Genomic DNA, 22300 nt, shown 5'->3' with positions numbered 1-22300 from the left:
GGGCCTCCCGCCCGGCGGCTCTCGCGCGGGGAAGCAGCCCTTAAAGAGTAGCCCCGCGTGGGACACGCGGGTTCAGCCGGCGCGGCGGAGCCGGTCCCGAGCTCGGTGCGGTGAGGCCCGGCGCGCCGCCGCCGCCCCGGCGGTGTCGGGCGGCTGTTGGGGCAGCAGGCGAGGCGGAGCGGGGGCGCGAGGGGGGTGCGCGCCGACCCCAAACCTGCGGGAGCGCCTTGGCCGGCGGGGGCCCCGTGTCGCATCCAAAATAATCGGCAGTTGTTCCAAGAAAATCCACCGACATCCTTCTTGATAAGGAAGTTTTCCAAAAGATCCACATCGTTGAAAAGAAAAAAAAGTTTGCATATTGGTACTTGGGGAGCTTTCCACCCGATTAAAAAAAACCCCCACCAAACCCCCACCCACACCACCATCCTTCTGCACATTGCACAAATTGGAAGCATACAGAAACATTCAGCCCTCGTGTTTTAGTTCACTTGCATTTTGCCCAAAACCTTTGCTTCCATTGCAGATTTCTTTAACTTCTCAGCCTTTCCCAAACCAGTGCCATGTAGCTGCACCTGCCGCCCTCCCTTCCCGCACACAAAGAGTAAGGCCGTGAGCACTTGAGGGGTAGATGGTGGCTCTGCCAAGCAGGTCAGCCCAACACATAACTTCCTAGCTCCTTGCCTTTCCCATGAAATTTTAAGAGTAGCTGCATACTAGGCCAGGAATTACCCCAAACCATTAAAAAAGCAAAGTGAAATGTTCTACAACCCAAGGACAAAAGAAGAACAAAAAACACAGTAAAGGAATCCATACTTAGTCTGGACCCATCGTATCTGTATGTGCAACAGGCTCTTGCATTTTTAAATTCATTTTTATTATTCAGGAAGTGAAATTAGAACTTGTAAACTATAAATACAAATGCCAAGGTCTTACATGAGATATCCAGAGGCTTTATATTTTTTAATTTCTCACAAATAATTCCTAGGAAATTCAACATACAAGGGAACCAAACAAGTTTAAGTTTTGCATACAACAAAAAACAAGTTACAGAGTTAGATACCATCAATTTGCCAATTTATAAGAATTTCTACCTCATACAAATGAAAGCTCAGGAAACAACTATAATTCAGTAACGGTACAGCAATTCACTTCTAACAGTGTTATCTGCATTAAGCAAGCTGTCTATAACCAGGTGTACTTTACCACTGTTTTACTCAGTGACATCACAAAGTTTTAAAGTATTTTATTTATATACTGTCACCAATATATATATGTACTGCAAAAAGGGCCAAACACTTGCAAAAAAGTTTTACACAACATTTGCATGAATATTTTTGCATTCTTTCCCAAACAGCACAGCAGTCATTGTTTTCACACGGTTTAATTTAAAAACAAACAAAAAACCCACATAATTGTATTTATAACAAAGAAGCAGAAGAGCAAACTTAAAGGAACTTTCATTTATGTAGGGGGGGGAAAAAACGGTATATCCATTTTAGGTATTACTTTATGTATGAAAAAAAAAATTGCCACCAAGGATAGGTCCACTAAATTTATTTAAAAAAAATCATAAATGTTTCTTACAAAAGAGCATTACATTCTGCTCACTGCTCTCAAAGGATGCCAGGGACATGTGGACTACCAGTATCCTCCTCCTTCCAAAAAAGATACAGTGTACATAGAAGCAGGGTGTTCACAACAATTACAGAAAAACATTACAATTTACCACCAACAATGAACAAAAATTAAATTCAATCTCTCTGCTGCTGCTTCAAAATTTCAATGTTAGTCTCGTGCGCCCTTTCCCTCCCCCCACGTATTTGTAAGGAACCAAAACATTACATCTGGTGGACAGCAAAGATTCCACTACACCTCAAATGCAGAACACCTATGAAGCAGAGGAATGTTGGCTTTTTAAACAGAAGCAGATAAAAAAAAAAAAAAAAGGGTGCAGGACTCCTTCAGTTCTTCACTAGGCTTAGAAAAACTTTCCAGAATACTGCTTCACACTATAAAAAAGAAAAAATAATCTTGCATTAGAATCCTTCAACATCTGCATACTGCTTCACACTATAAAAGAAAAAGAAAAAAGCATGTATTAGAATGATGGACCATACATCTTGAATCAACATTCACAATGACATTCTTAGAGTAGATTAAATTACAAATTCCTAATACATTTAAAAGTAAATAATTTTAAAAGATTAATGGCTAATAATTATAGGTATATTGATTTATTTTAGGCACATTTAAATATTAGTAATCTAAAGCCAAACATTCAAGTTAAAGCATTAAAATCTGCTATGACAGCTAACATGTTAATAAACCAAAACTAAGCAAATTAAAATCTGAAGCTGTTAGTATTTGGCAGAAAAGACAAAGTAATCTCAGCAAGGTGTGAAATGCTGCATAACAGCACCAAATCGATTTCAACTTGTCCTGTAGAGGCATGGTCTGTGCCATATGGCAGACTGTGATTTGTTGTCAATTTAGTTATCTAAAAACAACAAAATCACTAGTCTTCCACACAGAACTAGGCCAACATCCACTGAAATCTTCTATATTTTCTACAGGCTCTATGTAATTTATTACAAGTATTTTTTGCAGCAGTTTTCACCAGAGAAATGAGAGGACTGCTTGGTTAAGGCGTCTTCCAGCAAGATTAGTTTTGAGCGTGTCTTCATTTTAATTAGAATGGAGAACAGAAGAAAATCAAGGCAGAACTACCACTGGAGAAGTTAGATTCAAATAGTTACTTAAAACCTGCCTTCTAAAAACTGCATCACAGAAAAGAGCAGCTTTAGAACATACATGTCAGTTTAAAATTGACACTAGGGACAACAATGAACTTTAACTTGCCTGTTTTGCAGTAAATACTGTGCATTTTGTATCTGGTCCTGTGTTCCCGTAATAGTTATTATCCGATCTTCTGAGCCTTCTAACGGTTCATCAATTTTGATCGAAGCTCCTGACTCATGACGTATTTGTTTGATTCTCTGGCCTCCCTTTCCAATAATAGATCCTGCCAACTAGAGGAGAAAGCAAAGCATTCATTTCCTGATACAACTTTCACTCTCAAAAATAGTTATAAAAATCACAGCAGTGTTTGAGTAGCTTCTGTATGCTTAGTTTTAAGAGTTGCAGTGGAAGCTTACTATTTTACAGCCTCAAAACATCCCCTGCAACATCCACTGTATAAACACAGGTAGGATAAAACTAGGAGAACCAGTTGCTCATTTGCAAAAACCAAGTTGCACAGACACCTCTATTACTCAATATTAACAGTTAATTAAATTGTTTTGTACGTCTCTAAAGTAAAGGCAAAACAAACACTCAAAGAATAGACTTTTGGTGATTTAGAAACACTTGGTTTGTATTAGAAGTACTTATCAGGCACCCTAAATACTTCTGATTTACTTACATAGTATAAGAAAAGGCTGTGACTTTCTTTTTTTCTTTTTTTAAGAGAAAACACTAGTTGAAAACAAGTCAACTTTACTTACATCTTTGGGAATCGTTACTTGTGTGGTGATGATGGGCCCACCAAGATCTCCGTATGAACCGCGTCCCCCTGCATAAGAATAGTCTGATTTAAATGTATGCATCAAGTCCTTTAATAACTACATAATGAAGTACATGTAAAGGTTCTATATAAACACCTACCATATCCAGATCCACCCTCAAACTGTAAGAGAAAGAGAAAAAAAACCTTAAATAGTGAATAGCCATGCTTCATCAAGCATATTTTCATCTTAAGTATCATATTGCATAAAACAGACTCAGAGTTAACAAAAATTTCAACCACCAACCTTCCTATAAATAGAAGAGTGTTGTGCCAAAGGCATACTGAGGCAAAGAGGGTAGACCAGAAACAAAAGGGGTGGTGGTGGGGAAGTCTCACTAACCTCTTACCCTGCCCTGTCAAAACCCCTAGCAGTAAGGTGTAAGATGGCATAAAGGATCAGCTCAGGAGAGACTCAAGTCTCCACTTTTGGGACAAAAAGTTTACCGGTGACTGTCAATTCTCCTACTTCATCCACGTCTTCAGGGAAAAAAAACAAAGGTCTTAAGAATAGCTCTGTAACCTCTCAATTCAGACTATACTACAATCCTTCATACAGATAATAATCGTTTGAACTGATAATCGTGGCACGAGTTACTTCCGTCCTGCTAAAACCACTATATACCAAATCCAAATCACTGCAACAAGCACTTGTGGCCTCTTTTAATTTTAGGATTTGAAGCATTTGATGACAAATACTGGTCTACATTTCATCTAATGCCTTCTGAGTGCTCAAGAACCCATTTTTATCCCTTCCTATAGAAGCAGAGAATAAATATGTGCAGTTCTCCCAAATTCAACTTCTGGGAGACGGCTGGGGCGGCCTCTGTGAGAACAGGCCAGGGGCTGCCCCTGTGCCAGACAAAGCTAGTCAAGTTTTAGCCAACACCAAAATGGACCCACTGCTGCCTACAGCTGAGACCCTCAGCAAAGCTGGTAGCACCTCTGTGATAACATTTAAGAAAGGGTAAAAAAAACACTGTGTGCACTGATTGTGAGAGCTAAGTGATGGGGGGAAAAAAGTAAGAGAAACAACCCTGCAGACACCACAGTGTAAGGGGTGCTCCAGGTGCTGGAACAGGTATTCTCCTGCAGCCCATGGAGAGAACTGCACTGGACCAGACAGCCACACTGCAGCCCATGGAAGATGCTATGCTGGGAGCAGGTAGGTATGCCCTGAAGGAAGATGCAGCCTGTGGAGAGCCCAAGCAGGTGCAAGCACCTGGCAGGACCTGTGGCCTGTGGGTGACCCACACTGGAGCAGTCTGTTCCTGAAGGACTATACCCCATGAAGAGGGCCCAGGCTGGAGCAGTTCTTGAAGAACTGCAGTCCATTGGAAACACCCACATTTGAGCAGTTTGTGAACAGCTGTATCCCATGGGAGGGACCCCACACTGGAGCAGGGGAACAGTGTGACGAAGAAGGAACAAAGTGTGATGAACCGACTGCAACCCACGGTTCCCCATCCCCCCTGCACCACTCATGGCAGAGGAATCACAGAATTGTCTAGGTTGGAAAGGACCTTGAAGATCATCTAGTCCAACCATTAACCTAGCACTGGCAGTTTCCAACTACACCATATCCCTCAGCTCTATGTCGACCCTACTCTTAAACACCTCCAGGGATGGGGACTCCACCACCTCCCTGGGCAGCCCATTCCAACACCTAACAACCCGTTCTGTAAAGAAATACTTCCTAATATCTAGTCTAAACCTTCCCTAGCGCAACTTGAGGCCATTCCCTCTTGTCTTATCACTCATTACTTGGTTAAAGAGGTTCATCCCCAGCTCTCTGCAACCTCCTTTCAGGTAGTTGTAGAGGGCGATGAGGTCTCCCCTCAGCCTCCTCTTCTTCAGACTAAACAACCCCAGTTCCCTCAGCCGCTCCTCATACGACATGTGCTCCAGACCCTTCACCAGCTTCGTTGCCCTTCTCTGGACACGCTCGAGTAATTCAATGTCCTTTTTGTAGTGAGGGGCCCAAAACTGAACACAGTCATCGAGCTGCGAATCAGAGTGGTTTGGGTTGGAAGGGATCTTAAAAGATCATCTAGTTCCAACAAGTAGGAAATGAAGAAATGAAGTTGAGCCTGGAAAGAAATGAGGGGTGGGGGAAAGGTGCTTTTAGTTTTCCTCCTTGTTTCTTACCATGCTACTCTACTTTTAAGTGGCAACAAATTAATGTTCCCCAAGTCAACTCTGTTTTGCTCATGATGGTTAACTAGTAAGTGATATCCCTATCTATCCTGAGCCACAAGCTTTTCCATCTTACTTTCTCCCCTCATCCTGCTGAGGAGGGGGAGTGAGAGAGCAGCTGAGTAGGCACCTGAGAACCAGCCAAGTTCAACCAACCACAACTACTTGTTCACAGAACTGTAATACAACAACTTTTCCCAAAATGGTATTTACCTGCTACCTTTTTGGAAGATCAAAATGGAAGCTACTTGGACCAAACTGTTGATCTTATCCTCCGTCTCCAAGCAACTTATATTGTGTAATCACGTTACTCAGCAATAGAACGTAATAGTTTGTAGTGGACTCCAACATACAAAAGAATGAAGGACTCTGCTTAAGACTTAATTCAGTATACTGCTTTCATCAGCCTCTGCATATACACAGACATATTCCTGTTGATATTTGCCAAAGTATCCCTTTGTGCACTGATCTGTTTTAAAGAACAATCCTTGATCATTTCTGCCTCCCCAGACTACAGGACAGCAAATGAACCAGACAGCAGATGAATTAGGCAATTACATAAACACAGCAAATGTAAGCTAAGAAGTGACATTTAATATTTGGCAGCACTTTGCCATCTTTTAGACAGCATGAACACCTGAAGAACACCTAACCTCCTGTTCCAAAACCTATCCAATCAAATGGTATATTTTCAAATATATCAATAATTAAAGCTTAATAGTTTATCCACAAATTTAAGAAGCTACTTTTAGTATCTGCTGTTTGAAATATGAGAAAACCCAACATTATGAAGTTAATACAATATATCCTAAATGATACATCTACAGTGCATGAGTTATGGAGAAAGTTACTCTTTAAAACATGAAAATGGGGCAAAAGAGGCAGAAATAGGCACAGAAAAGCTTCTCTCTTTTGGCTGTACTACTGCATACTTCCACATTTCTATTAACATTACCTGCCTGCACAGGACACACTGTTAAGACAAACTGCCAATAAATTCTTAGTGAGAAGGATAGCTTTATGATTTTCAACAGGTGCAAGTTGCCACTAACTACACTCAAGATCAAGAAATTCCTGTTATCACTTAACCTGTTCAATAAAGCAGTTTTTAAAAAAATGGTTAAGCACACTCACCAACTCTGGTGGCTGCATGTCATCACACGCATCGACATGACACTGCATCATCTGCCAAATACAAAATAATGGAAGGAAAAGAGGAAGAAATCTAAATTAAGTTAATGTCATGCAGACTTATAAGTAACTTGGTACAGGTAACATACTGGTACAGGGAAACATTTATACCAGAACAAAGAGTTTACGTGATTTAGACCACTTTTAAGACTCACTCCCTTTTAATTTCACTCTGAGGGAACTGTAAGTGGTCACACTTTTTCCCCTTTCTGTGGTGTAAACAGATTTTTTTCTCTAACAAAGGTCAGACAGCTAATGGCAAAGCAAAGCTCAAACAAGCTTTCTTCCACTTCTTTTAGAACACCTTCAAGTGCTATTATGTATCAAAATCTTTTATTTCTGCCATGTGTTCAAAAAAATCTTGTATTTCTGTCATGTGTTAGAAAATGAAGGTTTAATAAGATTGAAATGAATAACTTGTCAGTGATTATGCCAACAGCAGCTCAAGCATGAAAAGAACCACTTCTCATATTCTACCAATTCATTTCCATATACCTCATACAGCCAATAACTAGACTAACAATCTACTGCTAATTATATTAGAAATTTAATTGTTTTTAAAACGTGACATATAGCAGCTTTCAAAATTCTACAATTTCAACAATTGATGTTCATTTGCGCACTCTAAAACCAGCTACTCAAACAGGGTATCTTAACATACATAACAGAATACTCTACAGACTCATTTCTGCTAGTGACTACTGGTACTAGAATAGAAAGCAGATAACACACTGGCTGGATACAGCAAAGAGCTTAACTTCTATTAAAAGAAAATGCATGCAGTCCTAACTGATGTCAAAAATTCTTTCATCATAGTTTTCTCTGTTTTTTAACAGAGTGACCTAGAAGAGTGAAATTTTGTTACTTTCTTCCAGCATCTGCATGTATAAACATAGGAATTGTCATACACTCTTCTTTCACTGACTTTTTACATGCATGTTAACGTCACACCTCAAACATGAAGAACGTTTTATGTTTTTTGAAGTGTATGTGCCTTTATTTGAGTATTTATACATCAAGACACATGTACATACACATAAAAGTATATGTTAAAATACAGATCAAGAATTAGGAAGCATTTGAAGGAGCAAAAGCACATCAGAAGTCTGAAGACACTCACATTAGTCTGTGAAGAGACAGTCCACTTAGCAGGGGACATTCTGATTTAAGTCTCTATTAACTCAGATTTTAAAAATTTTTAGTACATTGAAAATTTTAGTATGTGTTCAGTTAATTAAAAAAGAGGCGAGGGGATAAAATGACTTTATATGCTTCTCTACTTTATTTTCCACCCCTCCCACTGTTATCGGTGTGTACTTTTGTACCTGAAAGACCCCTGAGGATGAAGGTGTTAAAAAAGAAATACTGGAAATACATTCAGGTCTTTTCAACTGTCAGAACAGCCCTTGTGGTCCACAGGCATTTTATCTGGAGTAGTTACATACTGAAATATATAGCTTTGTTAGCAGAGAAACAATACAAGTCTGTCCCTCCGGAAAAAGCTTCAGAAGAGAGATTATAAACCAAATTAACTCTTTCAACAGCAGTGCATAATTAAACAACGTACGCCAGGCTAACAGACGAGTATCTTAATGGGGTGACTCTGCATAGACAAGGGGAATTAACCTATCTTTTAAAATCAAACTGGGTTCTTCTCGGCATTTACACAGCTAACAATACCGTCATATCTCTGAAATTCCAGAAAATTCACAGTTCAGTGTCCAATTTAAAGGTCCTGAACTACTCAATCTTTCTGCCTTTAGTGGAAAGAAAGCTGGCTAACAAAAAAAATAAGACTATTTCTATCCATTCAACATTTCCATGATTTTTGAGATGTTCATCTGAGAAAAGCATCTATTCTTACCTTTTATTGCATCTATGTAAAATAGAATCTATGTGAAAGAGCACTTCTGTTCTCTGAGAACAGCCTTTCCCATGTGTTACTTAGTTCACAAACCACAATGACGTTGGTTTACTCTAGTTTGAATGTTTTACTAGAGAATGGTTTCTATATGAAACAAAGGGTGGCACAGGAAGACTTTCTATTTCTGGCATGGTATTTCCCGCTCTAGCCTCACATTCCACATGAGGACTTTCCTATCTGCTTACACAACTTAGGATACTAGCATCAGAGTTAATGAAAACTAGAAATTAAATACAGTTTTTGTTGGGAAGCAGTCCATGATACTTGGTCATGAAGGAGCCAAAGCCATGAGCACCTTCACCATGAGGAAGAAATAAAATTGCTTTCTGGAATTAAAAAAAAATGACATGACTCCACTTACTTGTAGAAACTCATGTCAAGAAAGCAAAAGCCAACCTGACGAAAGTCAGGCTAAGCAAAAGTCAAAATGGATTTTCTATTCTAGCTGGAATGGAATAAAAATAGAACACACTACTGCCCAAGAGTCAAGCTGAGTAAGACTGTGCTCAACCAGATACCCAAAGAAGGGCAGGCTGCTCAGTTTATGCACTCTAGCACTGGCTTTATCAGCTGCAAATACAAGAACACAAGGACTGAGCTTTGAAAACATGTAAATACAAATATGGAATCTTGGGAAGTGTACTTCCCAATTCTTCCAGTTTCTTAACATGTACAGTAGCATGGGTAACACTTTTTTGTAACTTTGTGTAAATAGTTCCTTTTAATATGCGTAGTAAGCAAGTGACACGCTTGCATATGTACTTCCAGTAACTCTTACTCCCGAGGAGGAAGGAAATGTGTAAAGCCCATTTAGGTAGCTCATTTCACAGCTCTTGTCCACTCCTTTCTCTTCCATTCATTTAAAATAAAAAATAAAAATTCTTGCCTCACCTGTCATCTTAAAGAAGGTGCCAACCAAAGCCAGAGGAGAAAACAAGATCGTTACTACAGAGATTTAACTCCCAGATACATATGATTTCTCTTCCCAGGAAAGAGGAATCTAGTACCACAGGTGATGACTGCTGGGCAGTTACATTTCATAATGCAACATCGAAGAATCTCTCTAAACCTTCTTTTAAGCTTCCATAGACTGTGACAGATTTTTTTCCTCAGGAAGTATTAGCATTAATACGGCTCAATGCACCTAATTTAATTTAGGATTCAGCTGAGCAGCAGCCCTAGTTCCAAAACATTTGGAATTACAGTGGATTTTCTGCGGACAGAGAAGCAGCAAATAGACAAGAATTGATCAAAAGGGTAATCACCTTAGAGTGATCAACTAGAGCACTTCATAGATACTATTCCATAATCTGTATTATTCTATCTATACTCATGTTTTCCAACATTAGTGTTAAGAATGCTTATATGAATCCAAGAATTTCAGAGAATGTTGTTCTGATGTGTTTCCTTTATCTGGAAAGCCTATCAATTCTTATTTCTGTCATTCTGACTGAAAACGACATCTAAAAGACAGTCAATTCAAGCAAATGCACAGGGTAGAGCAGAGTCAAATTTTCTGTATCATTTTTGATGGCAGGGAGGAAAGAAAGAAAACAGATCATGTTTCAGATACCACTTACACTCCAAACATTCCTCCACAGGAGGGACCATTTGTATGGACAAAACATTCGGTTGTATCATCAGAACCATGCATGCCCCACACTTAAATGCATGCTAACTGTGCTTACAGAAACAGAACAATGAAATTTTAAACTCATACCATGCCATCGTAACGGTCTCCTGGTCTTCCCCTTCGGTCATAGGACATAAGATCTCTAAAATGTAAAAAGCAGCAGAATGTGAACTGCATTATAAATAGTTTACTTATTCTAATTTAAGTTTTCACTTAATGGTTCACACACAACTCAATTTTAAACTACTCTAACCAAGTACTGAATGACATAAAAGTTTCAGAACTACTGACCACAGTCCTGGTAGATTATAGTAAAGTGCAGCAAGTAATTGAATTCCAGTACTTTTCAAGATACTCTGGTCTAACACGCACTCAATCCTGCATAATCACTACCACCATGGAAGTACAAAAAAAACACTGCAAAGATGAACATGATTCAGGAGATTATACACAAACTGAGTTTTGTAGAACGCATTTACGCAACAACTCACCCGCCTCGAGGAGGTGGTGGAGGAGGAAGAGGAAGATTACGAGCTCTGCTGCCACCTCTCCCACCACGACCTGGTGGAGGTGGTGGAGGTCCTCTGCGAGGGCTCATATCATCATAATCTCTTCTCGATGGAGGCATAGGGCGTCCACCACGACCAGGGGGCATTCGATCAAAACCTCCTCTTCCACGCATCGGAAAGCCTACTGGACGTCCCCTTCTATCATCAAACATCATTGTGAAGCCACCATAGTCATATGTTTCATCATAGAAATTGGGATCGTAAGGCTGGGCCCGTCCTTTAATTGGAGACTAAAACAAACAGAACAATCCCCCCAAACCAGTTAGAACTACTACAATTGGCATGTTTAAATAAATATGTTATATGTATAAACGTTAATGTATGCATTTGGAATGTTCTTAATTTCACAGTGCTGGTAAGAAGGGAGGAGATGGCGATGTGTTTTCTGTGAACTTAACTATGATAGAGAAACTACTGTTACTGATCAGTGGCAAACATATTTTGTCTCCCTTCCTCTTCAACTTTTGCTTCTTAATGAAATGCTGTCCTGGTTTCAGCTGGGATAGAGCTAATTTTTCTTCTTAGCAGCTAAAATAGTGCTGTGTTTTGGATTCAGTATGGGATTTATTATGAGAAAAATGTTGATAATACACTGATACTTTTAGTTGTTGCTAAGGAATAAAGGACTTTGCAACTTTCCATGCCCTGCTAGTGTGCAGTACACAAGAAACTGGGAGCACAGTCAGAGCAACAGACCCAAACTGGCCAATGAAATATTCCATATCATACAACATCATGCTCAGTATGCAGATGAGGGTTGGCCAGGAAGCTCACTCTCCTTCTTCTGGGATTGTGGTTTTAGGATTCTCTCCTCTGGGGTTGCTAGCCAGGAACCAGCTGACCATTGGTCAGTGGGTAGTGAGCAGTCACACTATGCATTACTCAGTTGTATATTCTATTATGACTATTATTATTAATTTAATTTTACTTTATTCCAACTATTAAATTGTTCTTATCTCAATTATGAGTTTTCTTACCTTTACCCCTCCAACTCTTCCCCATGCTCTAGGACAGGGGGAGGGTGAGTGAGCGGCTGCATGGTGTTTAGCTGCCAGCCAGACTTAACCATGCCATATGCAAAGCATGAACAATGGCTCACTAGTACCAAAAATAGCTTCCCTCACCCATAAGGGGCACCTCAGTTCTAGAAAACTGAAATACTTTCAAAAGGTGGTAACAGTCAATCACTTTGTTACTGGGAAAGTAAGAGGTACTGAATTCAAAACAGGAACTGAAAGATACCATTTTTCACCCAAACATTCATGTATGCCAATGAAAGAATAAAATGAATTTAATAAACATTACCTCAGATATAAGATCCAAAATAATCTTGATACATTCAACGACTCTATCAGGTTTTCCACCAATAAGCACCACTCTGTCAGTAGAATGAGGACAACACTCTTGGAAGAGCTTAATGGTGGTCTGAGTGTTCTGTTGAACAAAAAATACCCCAAGATTGTCTAATGTAAGCATTTTAAATAATTTCATAAACCCATTAAAACATTTTTAAAGAAACAATCAAAAAACCATTTAAAATTCCTAGCCATTTTAAGTGCATGCTTGTTTCTGAGGTATCACAAATTTAATTTTAGGATTACTTTTTTTTTTTTTTTTTTAAGATCTGTGCTGACATAGCTTTGTACGAAGAGGAAAAAAGTTGCAATCTTCTCTTTCAATTATGGCTTGTTTACACCATCATTGAACTAAATACTAGCAAAAAGACCACACATCCATTGCAAGCTTATAGGTTGTACTAACCTACACATGTCAAGAAAACACGCTTTGGATGCAAGACAGTGATATTGCTAGGATTATGTCCAGTTATCTTGCCTTTCTCAACCCATGCAAACAGGTCTTAGCTTATATCTGAACTGAGCTGAAACTGCCTCTAACACAATGCCAAGGACCGAAAACAGAGGTGTTTTAAGTTCATAGAGACCATTAGCTTTTTTTAATCCCATTCCTTCACTGAAAGAAAACAATGGTCTTCTAGGAGGTAGAATTAAAAAAATATATATATAAAAATAAAGGCCTTCCACAGTAAAATTCAGACATTTATCAAATTGTCATCACAAGAGTTTGTGGAGATGTATTCACCCTAAACCATTACGTACGTCCAACCACATGAATAAATCTCATCTATGCAGCAGTTCATTCTAAGAGTGATGGATGCCATTTTAATTAAAAAAACTTACTCTACCACAAATATTGCCTAGATGCTTGGTAAGAAGTCCTAGGCTTTATCACGAACAACTTTACTTCTGAGCATTTGCAAGAAAGTTGCAACTCACAGATCCATCTCAGAACATCAAAATCATGTATGCAGTACGTTCTGAATGAATTACTGCACAGAAGATTGCTAACTTGCCCCTTATGAACACAAAACATCAAGTTCTTTATTGAACAAAAACCAAATTTCAGAAGAACAGGAAACAAGTACCTCTCTTAGTTCTTTAATTTTAGCACCCTTGACACCAATAATTCCTCCTGCCAAACTCTGGTGAATGAGAAGTCTTAATTCGCAGTCAAAGTCGCTGCCTTTGTAGTGTTGATACTGTAAGAAAGACGCATACAGGAGAAAGATAAAAAATTATTCACATAGAAGTTTAAAATATTTGGGGTTTTGTTAAGTTTCTTCTCTAAACGCAATGGTATGAATTGATTTATTGCTAAATTGTAATCCTGTATTTCCTTCGATAAGCACCTCACCTCAACATAAACTGATGTCAAATCAGTTTTCCTTACTTATTACATTACACAGCACAACTTTCTACAAAGATTTAAGAAGATACAAACAAGTGCAATACTCTTACTTACAAAGTCAATGCAGAATACAAGTCATAACACAACTACTTCAAAATGGGGACAAAACAAGTCAGGAGGCAAGTATTCTGAAGGGGGGGGAGGCGGTTTGAAACGTTACTTTAATAGCGACTGACTCTATCCTCTACAAAAAAAAGATGCCAACAAGCAGTTTGAGTCATAACTCTTCTTTAAAAGGCTTTTGGGTTTTATTTTCTAATTTACCATATTTAAAAAGCAATAAATTATCTAGAACCATCGTGTTTCAAAAGCTAATCTCTTACATCTAAAAAGAAACAAACATTAAGAGACATACCTCTTCTAAAGTAGGGATAATCTTCTTCAAGATTTCTCCAATTGTCTCTATATCTGCACTTATACTCAAGATGCTGTTGGAGGCCATAATGCCAGACAATATGCAGAAGGTGGAAAAAAGAAGCAGAAGTAAATTTTTTTCATCACACAATATTCTAACAAGATTTACTACACAGAAGAGCTTACAATTAATATTCCCCATTTAAAGTAAACCTGTTTGCTCAATTTACAACACATGCATCTTTGTTTATGCCCAATATATGCATGATAAATTTAAGATTAGGTAGGTCTTGCAGAGAGAGAGAGAAAGAAAGACAAGAATTGGCGTTTGGAAGGGCTCAGATTAAGTGGGCAAGAAATTGAGGCAGAACTGAGAGCAGTAGTGAATATTCATGTTCCCCGCCACCACTAATTTAGGATACCCTCGCTATTACGTTGGTAAAACTGGCACACCTTCTCATAGAAAAAGTGGGGATATGCAAGTGGTGAACATTGTATCTGGAGTAAGGTTATGAGACCAGTTAGAAATCAGATTACTAATGGGCTCTCCAAGAAAACAAATACAAATGCAAGACAAAAAAAAAAGACAAAACAAATGAGAAGTGAAGAAAAGTGAACCGGAGTTAGCATTTCATCAGAAATAATTATGAACAGGCAATGTTGAGGGGAGCAAGGTGGGCCACAAAGACAGAGCGAGAGACTACTTTGAAACAATTTGATTTACAATGCAGCAAATATGCAACACTTGAAGCTGTGCTCCTTCCATTGAAATAAAATTAGTGGATTGTTTGGGTGGGCAACTCACGTAAAAGTTCAGTGACAAAAAGACTTAATGGGGAAAATAAGACAGAAAACTTGAAAAAAAACAATACACCGTCTATAAGGGGATACTATTTAATTATATCAAAGGCAGGTAATAAAATACATTTCTCTCTTTCTAATCAGGCAGTGAGGCATAAACTGTTGGGACATACCGCTCGGGGCCACTGCTGTCTGGGACTGAAACACTGGCATTGTACTGCATTGGTCATTGGCGTTCGTGGATGTTGGCATTGGGCATGGGCATTCAATCAGAAGTTGTCAAGTATGGTACCCGTTTGGCAACGAGCACATTTTTGGGCATAGCCAACCAGGGTTTTCACATGGGCGTTCAGGGGCGGATGGGCCAACGTCATGGTGGGCAACGCAGGGGCAAGTCGATCCAGTACATGGGCAACGGAGATATATGGCCAAAAAAACAAGGAGAGGGAAAAGGGGGAAAAGCAATAAATTTTAATTTAATACAAACTATACTCATTACTCTCAATTAATGAAACAAGCTTAAGTTGTTCTGAAGACTAACACAATAACGGATTGCTACACCAACTGTGGCTTAACAGTATGGACCTTAAAAAAGAGTCACTTGAGCTGACTAAACTACTTTTTACTTTTAACATATGTTTCAGTAGCAGGCTGGCTCATGAGGGTTAGACACAAAACCTGTCAAGATCGGTATCACTAGAACCTTGGGCAAATCGGGAAAGTTAAGTTTTCCAGACCAATCTAAATTATCTGGACTTAGGTGACGTATTGATTTACTTAAAAAAGAAAGAAAAAAAAACCAAAAAAACACCCTAAAAAAACCCAACTGGCTGCCAAAGTTAGTGAGCATATGTATGATTCCTGACCATTTAAACTTAAGCCTCAATTCTAGTTGTGGTAGTTTATGAACTTAGTTGGAACTGGTTTATAATGATATATTGCCAAATCTTTGTTGAACAGTCTTGATTGGAAAAACTGTTGAAATTGTAGTTGATGTTAAGTACAGGAGTGTAAACAAATGATATTTAAGAAGCGTTGCCAAGTTTTATAAATACACAACATTAACGCTGAGCATGTGTCTAATCACAAGAGTCAACCCACTGTAAAATGTGAATAGGTAGTAAGTCATGATCATTTAAAAATGCTTCCAAGTAATGGAACAGAAGGTTCCTTTACTGTTCTATACCCATATTTACATCAAGCAGTCTTAACAATAATGCTTTTGTGCTTCATGTGCAAGCTGTTAAAGAACAGATGGGACAGTTTTGTTTGTTTGGTTTTTTTAAAGGAAGTTAAAGAATTCCTCTATTACTGGGTTAAGCCAGCCACCTGCAATGGTTTTAGTATTATAATTGATTCACACGTATGGGAAATGGTACAGTTAAGGGTTTTAAGCTTTGTTGATATTTCTAATTAGGATGTTAACTCACTTGAAGTGTGTAATTTAGCGGAATCCTATTCAGAAGTGAAGAGATTTAATATAAACCTCTCCTCCCACATGAGTCAAGCTGGGTTTTAATTACAATAGAAATTGAAGAACTAAGGTATCTACTCTAACAATCATTACAAATGGCTTGTAACTAGACTACTGATGTCTAGAGTTGAATTGCTCCCATTTCTAGAAATGCACTCAATCAAGCTTTCGATGTAGTGCTCTGAAAGAATTGGTGTTAAATTAGTTCAAACTCATATATACTCACGTCTGTACGAAGTGCCTTAATATTTTTGCCACCTTTTCCAATCACTGCTCCAGCGTTCTGGAAAATAGTTTTCAGAAGTTATGTTATGCCAACACAGCACAAGACTACATTTTTGAACTCAAGACTAAGAATGGTAAATCTAGTTTTGCACTACCTTGTTGGCCTGGGGGGTGGGGGGAGGCAGGCACGGCTTTTGAAAGGTTCAAATCAAATTGAAACAAACTGATGTAGTTTGTTCATGGAAAAAATGACCCAACAGCTTTTACCACTGAATTTAGGAAGAGAAGGATATCTAGTGTTGCAATTAATACTTCAATTCCAAATGGAAATTTCTAGGCAATTCTGCCTGTGTTAAAGCAATCTCATAGACTACAGCTTTCAAAAAAATGAACTGTATGAATGTAATGTGGGTCAATGTTTCCCCAATTTAATCCCCCCCCCCTTAATTTTTCTGTTATGGAATATGTTTGCAAATTCCCCTTTTGCACTCCAAACATTTCTTGATAATTTCAAGTGCTAATTTTGGTTTATACCTCTAACTTAACTGAATTCTCAGGGCAGTATATTCTGAAAAAGGTTAAAGTCAATATTAACAGCCACTAACTTCAAGTTTCTAACATCAACTAGAATAAACTGGCAGACAGTCAAGAAGAGTAATTGCAAAACTATATTTTTACCAGGTTATTTCAAAGATTACATGCAAAAGTAATGCTTTTATTACACAGATCATACATTATGCTAACAGCATGCAAAACATTTAACCATAGCCCATGTAACTTGACTATTGATCAGAAATGTCACACTGAGTTAAAGTAACATTCTCCCATGCCCACACAAGACTGAGATACTTCAGAAAGTACAAATCATCTGTAACAACTGGAAACACCAGAGGAAATTCATACATAGCAACTTTAATGTAACTGTTCACACTTAATGAAACCACTGCAATCCCACATTTCTTCCTGCTGTTGTATTTGAAGAAGTTTAGTAAATCCCTTTGGGAGAGTTACCAAAATCCTAAGGAATTTCTCATCTTACCTCTCATATTTAATTTACAATCACTAGCTGATCATTCTCTAAACTGCTTCCTTTCCAAAGACTAATACACAGTCATTCCCCTTAAAATAACAACCTTCCACTCAGTGTAAACACCTTATAATTTCTATTGCTCTATGTGTTCAGCTAGTACATCTTTTTAAAATAACTGTGTTGATTCTTAAGGACTTACCCTTTAAAAGAACCACTGAAGGTAATTCCATCACAATACACTTTTACTACCATTCACAAACACTTAAAATTATTCCTAGTAAGTTATGTCTTATTAAATAAATTCCATGGTCTTTCTAAAGATATAACCAACATACACTTTGTCACCACCATCTTGAGCAATGCTATAAGCAAAACCAGTAAAAACAAAAAAGCATACTTTGCTCTGAAGCAGGATGCGTAATTCAACCATCTCATCTGTGTTCCGAGATCTTTTGAAGGCCTGCTCTTCCTCCATATCTTCTGCAGGACGTTTGCCTGTAGAGAGGTCCATAGGGGAGAAACACAAACATTTATTTAACTTTCTAAGTCATAATAAAATGGAACACATGCCAAAGTTATGCTCTGTATTCTTAACGCATTCTCTCCTATTAGCCCAACACTAATTACTGATGTGTACTCTGAGCATCCACAGCATGGAAACAGGTCTTCACTTCATCAGCTTATGCATCGATTTAACTATTGAAAATTGTTTTAAGATCTACAAACTATGGTTTAAATGAGAATGCTGCATGCAGCCAGTGAGAAATTCATGACACGCTGTTTAAAGCAGTGCAGCATCACACACTTAGTATTTATTTACAATTTACAACTGGGAAAAACCTTTCAGTCTGAAAGCTTAAATGTAGTTTTGTCCAACACTGAAATACTGGTGGAATAACAGTAAAGTAGCACTTCAAATACCGTTTGGAAAAAAACTGGCATGAAACAACCACACTAATACCCTAACTTCCCCACTAATTATGCCCAAGAAGTTTTTCATGAAGCTCTTTAGAGGTACTTTACATATTTATACTTCTGCATGTAAACACTGCAATAAACAAAATGCAATTAATGGATATGCCTGATAGTATTCTTACATATTCACACTCTCCACACAAGTACTACATATTTAATTATGAAATAATTTCAAATCCTTAGTCATAACTTTCAGCTACTTATCCCATGTCTAAAACATGCCTACAGAAAGATTATTCATTTATGCTTCAAAAGCTTGTGTAATTATATGGTCTAATTAAAAAAGAAAATATTAATGCAGAATGCAAAACTACTGCCGATACAAACATTTGATACAATTAGAGCATTACAAAATATTTAGAAACATTGAAATTTAAAGAGGTTCTTTCTAAAAAGAAATATTCCTTTAAAAAATTTACCATTTGTCTCTGTGTTGGTGAAGGTCTCTTCCTGTTGTTCAGTCTCCATTGCCTTATTTTCTTAAGTGGGCAGGCAAAACCTGTTGGAAGAGTAAAAAAACTATTACATCTATTTTGAGAAAAGGCAAACTGTACATCGTGCTAAACAGAAAAAGCAAGAAGAAATGCCTGCTTCTAGAACCTACCCCTATTATATATCCTTGCAGAGAAAAACTCAAGTATGCTGGGCGGGATCAAAATCAAGCAGCCTATTGCTTCAAGAGCCTATGAAAACAGCATTTATCAGTTGTGACCCTGCTCACTTACAGCTCTGATTCTCACTACAGCTAAAAAACAGAGGTTTGACCTGAGTTTTTGCTGCAAAGTTTTTCTTGAGAAAGCATATCCAGGCCAAACACACCACTAAGAGGAAATAAAAGATAAGTCTGTAAACCTTCAGACAAACAATTACTGTCTGAATTACTGTTTTTAGACACTGCCAGTCTTAAGCAGCCACATTTACTAAAAATTACTTTCAGATATTTAAAACTAATATGCATCCAGCTCCAGTTTTCAATATGTTATATGGCACATGCCTTGGATTTACTTTTTAAAGGACACTACACATAACAATCTGCTCCTGCAGTTTAGTTCTAAACAATTTAAACTAAAAAAAGTCCTGCTATGGTCATTGTCAGCATTAGGTTTATAAATTCGCTACCAATGTACTAGAAGGCATTTTAGCATGCTTTCCATTCAAGTATAATGGATGAACAAAACACAAATTACAACTTCTAGCCACACTGGGAAACAAGATTTTTAGAAATACCCCCTTCGGTAGTTACATATAATCCTCTGCACACACGCAAGCAAGAACCTCAAAAGCAGATGAACTTCACTAGAATTTTCTGAAATAGGAATCTTATTTGTGACCTGCTTTTGTTAAGTTAATCTCTGAGCACTAGTAAATCACATTAGAGAGAAGTCTAGACAAAAGAAAAAGTTTTGCAACTTACTCTCTTCAAGAATGTGTTTCTACAGATAACAAATCAGAACTGTAAACTACAGCAAATCAGAACTGTATTTTAATCATATCCATTGCCTCAACAAATGGTGGCCACTCATTCTGATATCCACAAAGGAGAAAAAAAAATGAGGTGCATGTAACTTTTGTAACATACTGTCAGCCAGCTGCTAATTTGCAATTGTTGCCCTGCTTGTACAGGCTAACAGCAGGCATTGCCTTCCCAGCCGGTCTCTGCAGGGACTTAAAAGTGAGCTAACGGACACACACAGATTCAATGATAGTGAAACCTCAGGCAAACGTTGTCGAAACGCTGCTATGTGAAGGAGTTTAGGGAGGGGCCGGGCAGATTTTTACACGTTTTAAATAGCCCTTTCGGACCCCGGTTACTCTGTTTCCAACCATCCAAGAATTTTAGGGCAGCAGTGAATGAACTGTCACGTACTGTTCAGGGCTTAGTCTCCCCTAGTCGCGTGTATTTACCCGCCTAGTCAAACCTCCCCAGCCGCCTGCAGGTAAGGCGCTCTCAGTTATCGCGCTCCGCTGGGTAAATCGAGGTCGCGGGATTAAACTAATGCCATGTTTTAATAAATACCGAAAGGATAAACCTGCACCGAAAGGCAGGAGGCGGCACCGGCTACCACAGACACGAGACAAGAGCTGGGAAACGCCGGCACGCCTCAGCCCCGCTCCCTCCGGGGCGCAGCGACTCTTCCCGCCCGCCTCTCTCGCTCTCGGCCCGGACGCCCGCCCGCGGCGGCGATCCCGGCTGGCTGCCGGGTGGGGGAGCGGCGCGTTACATAACTTCCGCAGCCCTGGCCTCTCCGCCCCGGCGGCGGGCACCAGCAGAAATGGCGGCCGCTGTAATGGCGCCTGCCCGCTGCTAGGCGGAGCCGGTAGCGGAAAAGCCGCCACCACCACGCGGTCGCAGGGAGATTTACCCCGCTCTGCCCAGGGAGACACAAAGGAGGCCCCGGCCCCAGCCCCAGCGCAACCGGCGGAGCGGGGCAGCCTCGCCGCCAAGGGTGCTACCGCCCGCGACACGGGGCGTCCCCCCACCCCATCAGCTTCCCGCGGCCGCCTCCGCACAGGCCGTGGCCGACAGCGCCCTCCCCTCCGCCCGTAATTCCGACAACTCGCCCCGGGCACGGAGTTACCAAGGGCGGGCGCAGGAAGGCGGCGGCCGCTCCCCCGCCCTTAGAGAGCACCCGCTAGCGCTGCCGGCCTCCACCGCACCACCCCTCCGGGAGCCACGCTGGCTGGACCACAGAGCCCAGGGCCGCCCGCGGGGACAGTGGCCACCCTTCTCGCCTTCCCCTCGGGGGCGGGAGAGGCCTGTGGGGCCCGCAGGCTGCCCTCAGACGCCTGAAGGGCTACCCCAGCATCAACTGAGGGCGGCGGCACTCCGGTCGTCTCCACGCAGCGCTCACCCCATTCCACCACCGTCCTTGCGGGAGCCCACGGGAGCCCCTAGGCGCGGTGGCGGCTCCCGGACGTGGTTAAAGCCCCGCGACCGGGAAGGCGCGGACCTCCCGCATCGCTGTGTCACACAACAGCGCTGAGAAGGGCACGATAGCAGCGCTGGTAGCCCCAGCAAGGCCCGGCCCGGCCCGGCCCGGGCCGCCCCACCCCCCCCCCCGCAGCGCGCACGCAGCGCCCCCTCCTCGCCGGGCCCGGTTACACCTCGCTGTGGGCTGCGCGTACCTGCGCTCGCCGCCGGCCCTACCGAGTACGGGAAAGAAAGGGGAGCAGCCCCCGCCGCCAACGCGCACATCCACCAGCGCCACCCGACGATTGGCCCCGCCGCCTACCCCCGGCGCGGGCCCTCTGCCGACACATTGGGCAAGGCCGCTGCCCGTCAGGGCGGGGGGTGCAGCCCCCCCGCCCCGATCCGCCCCGCCCTCCGTGAGGGCCGGGGCCAGACGGGCCCGACCGCCGGGAGGAGGGCAGCGCCATCCGCCCGCGCCGTCCGCCCCCCACCGCTGCGGCCGCTTGGTCTTTTTACCTGCCCGGTGAGAGCCGCGATGAAAACGGTGCAGGCAGCGGGGGGCGGCAACGGAGAGCGAGAGCAACCTCGGCCGTGAGAAGAGAAAATGGCGCTTGGGAAAACCCCGCCTTGTGCTCGCGGCCCGGCGCCGGGGGAGTAGGGCTCTCGCGATGCTTTAAAAGCGCGCGCGA

At 40.8% G+C, this 22300-nt stretch overlaps 1 protein-coding gene across 9 annotated transcripts; it reads right to left on the bottom strand.

Moving 5' to 3' along the window:
- Positions 1-852: 852 nt before the first annotated feature.
- Positions 853-22248, bottom strand: HNRNPK (heterogeneous nuclear ribonucleoprotein K). 9 transcript variants are annotated; one of them, XM_074813816.1, is made up of 15 exons: positions 22128-22244; positions 19121-19199; positions 18123-18233; positions 16697-16753; positions 15170-15213; positions 14197-14269; positions 13519-13632; positions 12381-12509; positions 10998-11305; positions 10594-10648; positions 6893-6943; positions 3664-3685; positions 3504-3586; positions 2860-3029; positions 853-2009 (listed from the first exon to the last, which is right to left on the bottom strand). In XM_074813816.1, exons 2-15 carry the CDS (start codon positions 19166-19168, stop codon positions 1979-1981), a joined length of 1296 nt encoding a protein of 431 aa, XP_074669917.1. In that variant the 5' UTR covers positions 19169-19199; positions 22128-22244; the 3' UTR covers positions 853-1978. The 9 variants fall into 9 exon arrangements, with proteins under 9 accessions (XP_074669917.1, XP_074669922.1, XP_074669914.1 ...); XM_074813821.1 differs by having other exon boundaries at positions 18123-18220; positions 19120-19199; positions 22128-22243; XM_074813813.1 differs by having other exon boundaries at positions 853-2070; positions 22128-22243.
- Positions 22249-22300: the final 52 nt, after the last annotated feature.

The sequence above is a fragment of the Strix aluco genome, chromosome Z, assembly GCF_031877795.1.
Source record: "Strix aluco isolate bStrAlu1 chromosome Z, bStrAlu1.hap1, whole genome shotgun sequence".
NCBI lineage: Eukaryota > Metazoa > Chordata > Aves > Strigiformes > Strigidae > Strix > Strix aluco.
Note: the sequence above shows the minus strand (reverse complement) of the source record. Positions and strands in the feature narration are given on the sequence as shown.

Excerpts from the sequence above, each read along its gene's own strand:
- HNRNPK (XM_074813813.1), bottom strand. The coding sequence starts at position 19,168 with ATGGAGACTGAACAACAGGAAGAGACCTTCACCAACACAGAGACAAAT. Across the intron at positions 11,306-12,380 it reads TTTTGGATCTTATATCTGAG|TCTCCAATTAAAGGACGGGC; the intron begins GTAATGTTTATT and ends TGTTTGTTTTAG. Across the intron at positions 6,944-10,593 it reads GAGACCGTTACGATGGCATG|ATGATGCAGTGTCATGTCGA; the intron begins GTATGAGTTTAA and ends TGTATTTGGCAG.